This window comes from Sylvia atricapilla, chromosome 16, assembly GCF_009819655.1.
Source record: "Sylvia atricapilla isolate bSylAtr1 chromosome 16, bSylAtr1.pri, whole genome shotgun sequence".
Classification (NCBI taxonomy): Eukaryota; Metazoa; Chordata; class Aves; order Passeriformes; family Sylviidae; genus Sylvia; species Sylvia atricapilla.
Window position 1 is genome coordinate 11,390,216 of NC_089155.1, and position 10,498 is coordinate 11,400,713.

The 10,498-nt window shown below is 43.4% G+C and overlaps 1 protein-coding gene across 1 annotated transcript; it reads right to left on the reverse strand.

The window, feature by feature from the left end:
• Positions 1 to 546: 546 nt before the first annotated feature.
• NELFCD (negative elongation factor complex member C/D) lies at positions 547 to 9,060 on the reverse strand. Its single transcript, XM_066330916.1, has 15 exons — positions 8,980 to 9,060; positions 8,476 to 8,591; positions 8,207 to 8,316; positions 7,254 to 7,363; positions 6,841 to 6,948; positions 6,130 to 6,282; positions 5,255 to 5,385; positions 4,659 to 4,824; positions 3,902 to 4,036; positions 3,379 to 3,518; positions 3,084 to 3,198; positions 2,672 to 2,767; positions 2,339 to 2,479; positions 1,875 to 2,004; positions 547 to 1,472 (listed from the first exon to the last, which is right to left on the reverse strand). The coding sequence occupies exons 1-15, from the start codon at positions 9,043 to 9,045 to the stop codon at positions 1,438 to 1,440; spliced, it is 1,752 nt and encodes a 583-aa protein (XP_066187013.1). The 5' UTR covers positions 9,046 to 9,060; the 3' UTR covers positions 547 to 1,437.
• Positions 9,061 to 10,498: the final 1,438 nt, after the last annotated feature.

Genomic DNA, 10,498 nt, shown 5'->3' on the forward strand with positions numbered 1-10,498 from the left:
CATCTACAGGAAACTGTTCAGAGGAAGTGATACCAAGCTGAACGCAGTAAAGCAAAAATAAACCCTGTTTAAACTGCTGGTAAACCTGCAGTGGACACAGAGGAAACTGCTCTTGGTTATCACCAAGAGCTTGTACAGGGCTGTATCCTAAATTAATTCTCCATAGGGTGAATCATTTCTGTTGTTCATTCTACAATTTACTTAAATTGTGAAGAGTGGGTCTCATGCAAGTTTTAAATGGTGACAGGTAGCTGGAATAATAGTAAACCTATTCAAAGATAAGCAAGGAAGCTCAAAACAGCCTCTACAAAAGCAACTTCTGCCCTTTTCAGGTGATTTTCCTTGTTAAATTTGCATCCTGCTGGACTTAAGACTTTCAGTGTCTTTTAGAAAGCAGGTTCTTCAGAAATCAGATGTGCTTGGAAAAGGAAAAAGTGTTGGTTTGTTTAAGAAAATTACTGTTTGTTTAAAAGTGAGGGCTGTAAAGAGGAATCCAGCCCAATGAACAGAGAGAATGAGTCATCTTAATGAAACTAAAGACATCTCTGGAAAAGAACAAACACCTTTATTTAAAGGTAAGTTATATTTGTTGGGTTAATCTCCCACTGTTTGGCACTAGCCAGGACAGAGTAGAGAGAAGTATAAAAACAAAGCCACAAGGAGCAGGAATGAAATTTCAGCACACATTCATATTTTGGGACAGTAATGGCATGGTAATGAAACTTACCAGTAACATCTGATGCATCTATTTAGCAAAAAATAGATTCTGAAAGGTAACACACTCACATAGAATTCATCTCTTAATACAAAACTAACCTTGATTGTTAAGACTCCTCTTGTGTTACACAAAACAGGTTTTTGTTTCCATGTAGGATATTTAGCATTCTAATATAATGCAAAGGGGAGGAACAGCCATTGGGACTTCTCTGCAGCACAGAGTAAATCTCACAAACTCCTATTTTTTACAACTTGCACCATCAAAGCATTCAAGACCTATTCAGAGAACTATCTGCAAAGTGTTTCTAGTAGGAATTGCCTTACCCGTTCTTCATATTTTGTTTATTAGGTAAAGAATCAGTGACAAATTCTTCAAGTAACCAAAATAATGTTCTTTCAAATAAATCTGTTTCGTGCTATCCATCCTCTTCAGAACACTGATTTATACTGATTTGTGTAACAAGAGAAAATCCTTTCGTATCATTCCATTTTCCGAATGAAACAATTGCCTGATATGAAACACAAACACTCCTCTGATAAGAATTTCAAGGTCACCATGCAAGTCAAGCAAATGCCCTTCACCTTTTTCCTCCTTGTTTTAGTTGGTTTTGTTGGGTTTTTTTCTGCTGCTGTGTTGCCCATTTGTAGAACCTCACTGGTGGAGAGCATGGCAAAGCAGTGAGCACGAGCTCTGGCTGCATTCTTGATGTTTTCCACTGCTTAGTTCATCATAATAAAGTTGGATTTGCAATGAGCTTAAAAGAGAAAAAAAGACACTGTTCAGTACATTACCTATGATTCTCTGCTTTATATATTTGCATATGGATTTCTGCATTATGTAAATAATTAGGATTTTAGGGTCTGGAGAGATGTTTTTGTTTTAGGATGGAGTATGATATTGTGACAGACAACTTCCTCTCCTTTCCTTGCTGCAGTGCTAGTTCCCAAAAAGCAGTATTTATTTTCACTTTCCTCACTACTACCCACAGATTCTTGATCACAGGAAAATTTCTAAACACTTTGGGTCCCTGAAAGGGAAGTTGTCTGAGAAAACAGCTGGCAGGCATTCCTATATTTAGCAATCTTCCTCCTAAATATTTTTTCCAAGTTGTAACACACAAATGGAAGCAGATATGCAAAGAATAAACATGACTTACCTATGAACTCTGTGACAGGATCATGTTCACCTTCTGTTTTTATAGTGCCTGCAATGCTTTCGTTCTCCAAGATTGGGAGAAAAAGCTGTACAAAGTCTGAGGTATATGGAGGAGCAATCACATCGAGCACCTGAAACAGCAGACAAAAACTGATGATTCTTGCACTTACAGGGGGAGAAAGGACAATATTTAATTCATATGCCAGTCTGGGAAGCATACAAGTAGTTGGATGGAGAACAAGAGGTCTCAAGTGCAAGTAATTAATTATGTATTCTCAGGGTGCTCTGTTGAGTACCTTTTATCACTTCCAGAAGCCAGGATCACTTCAAGTCACATCCTGGTGAACACTGAGACACTGCTCAAAATCTGACCTGAACCTGAACAGTAATTCTGAATATCCAAAACACATGGAGCTGATTTTAAACTTGATCTCTAGACTTCAGTAAAGAGTTTTTGCTGCTGACCTCTGTCACAAAGTATCTGATGAGCGAGATGTCGGTGTCCAGCTTCTCCAGGCATTTGCGGATGTAGCTGACAACAGGCAGGACGTACCCTCGGCTCAGCAAGTGAACCATCCTGTCCAGGAGAGTCTTCTTCAGCTCCAGCTGATGGGCAAGGGAGGGAAGAGCCAACACATGAGAACTTGCTCTCAAAGTGTGCAGTTTTTATTAATGCAATATCTGCTATGCTACATTTTAACCACTTCTAAATGAACCCTGCCATGAGAGGAAAAGCTGTTGAATTGGGTAAGGCTGACTGATGTGAAATTACAATAAACAGAATCCTCTGAGTATCACCTGCTCCATCACATCCAGCTGGGAATGTTCTGTTTCAAAGAGCTTGACAAGAAGTTGCAGAACCTGGGGATGAAGCAGCTGATGGCATGTACTGATCTGCAAACAACACAGCAAAGTGAGCTCCTCAGAACTGCAATTTAAAACACAATGCACCAGACAAGCTTACACTAATGTTCAGTTCCAGCCAGAAATTCATTTAGAAAAGCATTCCATCAATTCTTTCTATGATGTCCAAGTTTTCCTGGTGTAAATAGCGCTGAGTTGACAAAACCAAACAATTTACTCTAAATAGATTCATCTCTGCATATTTACTGCCTTACTGCAAATGACGGGCACTCAGTGCACTGGGTGTTTGTTACACAAGAGTCAGAACTGTTCCTGCTCTCCAGCAAAGTTTTACAGACACTCTTACCTCATCCAGCAGTGCCAGGTGAACTGGGGTGTGATCAGTCTGCAGCTGGAAGTACCGTGGCTCTGACACTGTCCAGTCCACCCACTTCAACACACCCATGGCCACCACTGGGAACCTGCAGAGACACAGCACTTTAGCAGCATGAAAAAGAAATGGAAGTTTTATTAGGAATCCAAAGTAATCTGCCAGCATTTTCAGAAAAGCAAGTTCTGCCACCCAAGGAGGACAAGTTGTGTGTGAAAGACAGGAATTCTGTCCTCATCAGAGATTCCCAGCCTCTCTGCTCACTGCTCACCTGATGCACTGATAGAGAGTGCTCAGTTCTGCAACCAGCTCTGATGCCCCTTTGTTCTCATTGCAACACAGGTTGTGAACAGTTTCAATGGCTTTTGAGGTCGACTTGAGTTCATCCTTGTTGATGCTGACTCTCTTGTTCTGCAAAATTATTGCAAAGTTGGAATGCAGAAGTTGCAATGTCTGGTTATTTAAGGAACGAAGCTGTAACCTGCAATAAGCCTAGGATTGCATCTAGTGTCTCAAAATTCAGTCACATGCAAGTTTCAGAAGAATTAATTATGAGCGAGCTGAAGTACAAGGATGTTTGCATTATTTAATTCTCAGTGCACTCAGACTTTTGTTTGATCATCAGGATCTACACTTTTTAATCACCTCAGTTGAAGGCAGAAGCATTTCATACTAAAATAAGTAAACTAAGCTGAATATATTATTTTAAACTGAGCAACTTCACAACCATGCATTTTCTTTAGCACAGGCAGGCTGCTGTAGGTAAAAATATTATTCACAGAAGTTAACATTACCTTTTTCCACATCTCTACAACACTAGCTGCATATGCCAGTATGTGGATATATTTATGTTTGTGATCCTGGTTGATCTTAGCACCTGGTTTAAACAAGGACTGCATGAAGAGGTCTAGAAATGCAGGCACTCGAATCTGTGAAGAGAAAGAACATTTTATCAGTGCCTGAGAATCACAAGAGGTGACTAAGAATGGAGTTTTTGCATCTGATGCACCTTACACAGAACAAGATAATACATTTTCCTTTAAGGAATTAAACAGTTTTCTGAAGAGACCCAGACTTTTGAAATAAAAAAGGAATCAGTTACAGACTGAATTGCTAAAATATCAAAATCTTGCCTCTTCTTACCAAAACCCATGTTAGAACAATGCAGTGAGAAATGTGAAATGTATCAATTAGGCCTGCTTATAACAAACTGCTAAAGTGGACAGGAATTTTTTTCCTGAATTTTTTTTGTTTGTTTAAAGAACTAATTCCTTGCCATCTTTATTTCCTATGGAAAAGTTCTTTAATTTAGTTATATGTAAAACCACAACTTGGAATGATTAAAAAACTCCAACAGAAGTACCATGAAGCTAATGCAAACCAGAATGCAAGTAGCAGCTTCACTTTTAGACATTACTTACAATTACAGAGGGACAAGTGAGTGCTAATTTAATTTTTGTGTCCATACAACACTTAGCACAAGGCACCACATTTCCAAGTGCTACTGTAACAGAAATAAGTTTCAGAGGTTACAGACAGGTAAATACTGACCAGTTCTACCGGAGGTGGGTCCATGCTTGTAAACATTTTGAAGAGGACAGTGATATCTGCTGGATTCAGAGCTCCTTTGGACAGCATTGCCCCCAGAGCCTGGCAAGCTCTGGGGTAGGAGGCTGCAGTACCCAGTGCTAAGGTGATCTGACTGGCATCATGGCCTCTGCAGGAAGAGCAAACACACATAGTGACTTATTTTCTTAATTCAGACATTTCAGATGAAGTCTTACTGAGTCAACAGGGCATATTCCACAGGATGTCATGCCTTAGGGTAATTACAGAAACAGGCCTGTGTTTGCCTTGATAATTTCCAAAATGTTAACAGAAAAATAAAAATAGATATTTCTTAATAGACAGAAACTTGAAATAAAAAAAGGAAACCAGAAACTTTTCCAGTTTCTCTGCAGGTCTCTTTGGTACAGGACACTGAGCTTTTCTGCTGTTCCACCACTTCAAGCCCTGCTACAAGAACTGCTCTGCTGCAGCTAAAATCTCTCCTTTTGCTAGTGAAAGGTGACCAAGGATGAGCAGAAGCCAGCAGAGCTTACAGACTGTGGTGGGCTCCATCCCCCTGAGCCCCCAGCTGCACTCACTTCTCGTGGGCGTACCGCTGCACCTCCTGGGCGATGCGCCGGACGGCAGAGCCGCCCTGCTCCTCCTGGGCCAGGATGGACATCATGGACTGGGCAAAGAGGTAAGTGTGTTCCCCATGGCACACCATCTTCTGTGAAAGCACAGCACAAACGTCACCAGTCAGCAAGAAAACATCCCAGTGTCTTTCTGTCATTACACTGACATGACAGCAAAGGGGGAAAAAAAAAAAAAACCCTAAACAAACAGCACAATTGTAAAGGAAAAATCCCAAAACACAAACAAAGCCAAAATCCCAATGGCCAAGAGGAAAACACAGAAAAGCACTGCCACCTCACAGGAAGAAATGGTTGAATTGAGAACTTCATTTCTCAAATGCCAAAACTGAGAGGAAAATCTATTCTACTTATGCTCAGTACTTTCTCTGTGGTATTTAAACACGAAGAGGAGTTCAAAGGCAGCTGAAAATCACTGTGTGCTGTTTCACAAGACTGAACAAATGCTGGGTTGTTCAGATGGCAACTTTCACACCAATGTGGATGATAAGACAATTCTTTTCATTTGCCAGGGGACTGATAACACTGATTTGTAGACCTTGTAGTACATTCTAGAACAGTTCTACCCCCACCTTTTTACAATCCCTTTAATAAATATAAGAAGTGTCACATAAGCAACCCAAGGAATTCTTGGCCACAGAATGACAAAAAAAGTATAAATTTCTGGATTTAAACTCAAATATACCATCTCTTCATAAGCTTTTGTAGGACATCAAGATTGGCTACAATCCCACAGTGATCTGTATCTCCTAACTGGAAAGCAGAACATAAATTCTTTTTCAACATATAATGGGGAAAAAATGCAAAAAAATCAAACTTACAGCAAACTCAGGGAGGTTTTTCTCAAGATTTTCTTCTCCTCCATCTAAAATTGTTGCCAGAGATGTACGCAGGACTCTGGAAAATACTTCTAGTTGCTGACATGCTGTTGAAACACTGGTTATTTCCCCTTGATACCCAGCATCAGATATAAGCTATAAAAATAAAAACATCACGGAAATCCTGTGTTATTCACATTTATATTTCTGATATCCTAACAAATCTAGAAGAACATATAGAATCTAAGTTTCACCTCTGCATACACCAACTGGAATTCACATTTATATTGTGGTCTACAGAAAAGGAAACCAATCAAGATGTAGCAAAACCAAAGCATAATAATAAAAAATGTAGCAGAGCACACCAAAATATAACATTATTTTTTTGTCACAGAAACATACAACACTGACTGAGACCTTCCACTGTACTAGAAATCCAGAATTTTCAAACACAGATCAAAGGAAAACAAACAAACATGAAGAAAAACTAAAAGAAAGAAAACTCCCACATCTCAACAAAAATTGAAAAAGCAGCACTTCAAACTGGGAAATTACACTTATTGCAACTTATAGCACAAGTCTTCCCACCAAAATGTACTTTTACTAACTAGTATTAGCAGGAATACACAAAAGATACAGGCAAGACCACAACTAGTATTTGGTGCCAGAACAATTAGCCCTCTGTGGATATTCTCATTTATTAGACTTTAGTACCTTCACAGTAAAATTAAGCATTAAGCAATCAGGATGGGCTTCTGCCAACTTGTAAAAAAGATCTCTCCACGTGGTATGTGCTATCATTTGCTCAAGCCAGGCTGGAGTCTGAAAAGAACAGAGCAACAGAGAGAAATTTAAGAATATCTTGTTGTCAGAATCATAAAAAGCAAGGTTTTTACCTCTCAGCAGTCCTGTTAGTTGTTCTACAGAGCTTTATTACAAAGGAGGATGCATTCCAAATTTCCTAGTTCTCTAAACCTCTGAGGACCCCAGTGAGACAGAGCTGGTTTTCTGAAACCAGCTGTTCCTCAGCCAGAGAGATTCAATTTCCCTTCCCTTCACACTCCCATCAGATGAAGGTGTCTAGGAAAGATCTACTGCAGAGACAGCAACGGGGGTTCCATGCACACCTCTCCTTCTTCTGTGAAGATGGAATCTGCTTTCCGAGGGTCAAAGTGCTTGATCAGTAAACTCTTCAAGTGGTTCTCTACAGTCTCCTGAACCTGCATGGGCTCAACACCTGCACAGAAGGAACAAAACACTTGGCAGATGCAATGCAGTCCAATGGAACACAGCAGCAGCATACCACATTTTCCAATGAGAACAGAAACTACTCCAAAATGTATCAACACAGAGAAGATGAGAGGAGAGCCATCAGTGCTACTATTGAGCCGCACTGATACAGATTTACACATTTTCCAGCTTTTTTTTTTTCCTAAATGCTAAACTGTTTAGGATCTCAGGCAGGTCATAACCTTCCTCTTGCTTTCCTCATCAGACACACAAAAAATAATGCCATTCATCCTCAGGACAGTTATTGGTGTAACAGCAAAATGCAGGGGTCTCTTAACCAAAAAAGGGATTACCAGGGCTGGGGCACAAAACCACATTAGTACACACTAAAGTTCATCCTTTTAAATGTTGGTTATCAGTAGCTTTGATAATAGTCTACAAAATAACACACAAGAGGCAAGACACAAGTTCTACATTTCTGAAACCAGAGTACAATAATTCTGGTAATGTAATAGCGATTCTATAATTAACTTTATTACAAGATATCAAATACTGCTTATACTGTCTATAGAACAGCACCCTTGCTATTTGAGTGAAATTAAAAAGAAACTATCATTTATGCAGTTGTTTCAACCATAAAACTCTTTACAACAGTTTGCTGACATTTCATCAACATATTGCTTCATTATTCTCCAAGTGGAATAAACCTATTATTAGAAAGGATTTAGCCACATACAGGATGACAATATAACAATCCACTTCCTGTGTATGATCAAATTTGCCACAAATCCAGACATTTCTAACAGAATAACGATTATAGACCCAAACTACTCTGTATCTTGTGTCATACCTGTCTGAATGAGCCACTCTGCCAGCAAATTGACAGTCTGTGCCACTGCAGTGTAGTTTTCAGAGAGAAGCTGAATAACATTCTCTGGAGAGCCTCCTGCTTGGAAATATCTGATGAAAGGATTACAAAAGAACTCTTTGAGTCATATTAAAACCAAAAAACAATCGGAGTCTAAATTTAAAGGGAATACAACAACACCATTTATACATCTGCACACGTTTCCATATGAAGTGACACCTCTAACGCACCGTAACACACATCACGCTCACCTCTTTAAGGTGTTAAATATAGACGGTTCCATTATATAGTCAGGGGTCGAAAATTTCTTCAGGCACTCCTGCTGGACTTCGGCATCATCTTCTCCCTCCCCATCCTCATCATCTTGCTGTTCACAAGCACAGTCAGGTCAGCCTCCCCTGTCCCGTCTCCCCCCACACTCCCGTGTTCAGGCTCTTTCTGCCCACAGCAGCACACACACCTGGGCTCAGCACCCCGACAAACAACGATTATTATGGCAGAAGGCACAAACCCCAGCACCGCCTTGCCCGTGTTTAACCGCGGGGCCCCCCGCCCTCACAGCCGGGACAAGGCGGAGGGCCCGGGGGACGCTCCGGGACCCAGCCGGGGTCGCTCCGAGTCCCTCCAGAGGAACACTCCAAGATCCTCCCGGAGGATGCTCCGGATTCAGGGGAACGCTCGGAGTCTCTGCCCAAGGGTTGCTCCTGGACACTGGGGCTGTGGCCATCCCTCGGCACGCTCCCCTCAGCGCTCACCGCGGCCCCATCCGCCTCGCTGCCCCACTCGGCCGCGCTGCCCTCGAAGTAATCGGCGTCCTCCATGGCTCCGCGGCCCGGCCCTCACCGCCGAGCCCCGGAACGGGCGGGGCGCCGCGGAATGGCGGCGGAATGGCGGCGGGGCGGGGCCGGGCCCGGGATGGCGGCGGCTGAGGGACAGGCTCTGAGGGGAGGCCGCTGAGGGGAGCCCCGGGATGGCGGCGGCTGAGGGGAACCCCGGGATGGCGGCGGCTGAGGGACAGGCTCTGAGGGGAGGCGGCTGAGGGGAGCCCGGGATGGCGGCGGCTGAGGGACAGGCTCTGAGGGGAGGCGGCTGAGGGGAGCCCCGGGATGGCGGCGGCTGAGGGGAACCCCGGGATGGCGGCGGCTGAGGGACAGGCTCTGAGGGGAGGCGGCTGAGGGGAACCCCGGGATGGCGGCGGCTGAGGGACAGGCTCTGAGGGGAGGCGGCTGAGGGACAGGCTCTGAGGGGAGGCGGCCAGGGGCACACACTGCCTCACGGGGAGAGGAACCAGGGGAAATCATGTAAAATCAAACCGCCCCGAGAGGCCTCCCAGCGCAGCGGCAATCGGACGGGAATTGAAATGGGAAGAGGGGGAAAATGCGTTGCTCCGTGGAATGTGTTGCTCCAAGGGGTGTGTTGTCCATGGGACGTGTTTTCCATGGGATGTGTCCTCCAGGGGATGTGTTCTCCAAGGGATGTGTTTTCCAGGGGATGTGTCCTCCAGGGGATGTGTTTTCCTTGGGATGTGTCCTCCAAGGGATGTGTTTTCCATGGGATGTGTTCCTCTTCTGGCTGCAGCTGGACAGCAGCAGGTCGCTCCCTCACATGGAAGCATGAGGAGGATGTTGAACAACCGCAAGTTGATAGGAATGATGAAAGGTTGCGGTGGAATAGAAAAACTGACAAGTAAGAAAACAAAAGAAAACAAAAAAAGGGGGGGTAACTGTGCAGGATGAAAGTGGTTCTCTGTGGGCAGAGGAGAGGTGCTGCGAGAGGCACGTCCCCTGTCCTGAGGACAGAAGTAGTGTCTGTAAAGAGGCGATAAAGTCTGTAAGCAGGCAGGGCAGGCTGTGACACAGGGTTTGTTCCCCATGCACAAAGCTGGATCCCCAGAGCTCAGGTGTGCTCACCCCGAACCCTTCCACGCTGGGCCAGGACAGCAGGACAAAAGGGTCCCTGAGGGGAGGACAAGGAGTTATGAACAGGGAACAAGCTTACAGTGAAAAAGGATCACATAATCAGGCCTCAGGCAAGGAGAGAGGCACTACAGAGACCGTGTGAAGGAACAGAGTCTCCCTTTCTCTCTCCTCAGATCCACTCCCGTTCTTCAGCTGGGTAAGAGTTTAAATGTGATAAAGGGGAGGGTGAGGGTGTGTTCTGGCATTTGCAGGCCAGCCAGGAGTTTTGCTGATTAATTATTTAAAAGGTCCTTTATTCTCATTCAGTTTCTAACTGAAAAATAGTCCAAAGAAATGACATTGTCTTCCATGCCTT

Coding starts and splice junctions, on each gene's coding strand:
- NELFCD (XM_066330916.1), bottom strand. CDS start 9,045: ATGGAGGACGCCGATTACTTCGAGGGCAGCGCGGCCGAGTGGGGCAGC. Junction 7,364..8,206: donor AGAGTGGCTCATTCAGACAG/GTATGACACAAG, acceptor CCTTCTGTGCAG/GTGTTGAGCCCATGCAGGTT. Junction 3,199..3,378: donor ACTCTCTATCAGTGCATCAG/GTGAGCAGTGAG, acceptor GTGTCTCTGCAG/GTTCCCAGTGGTGGCCATGG.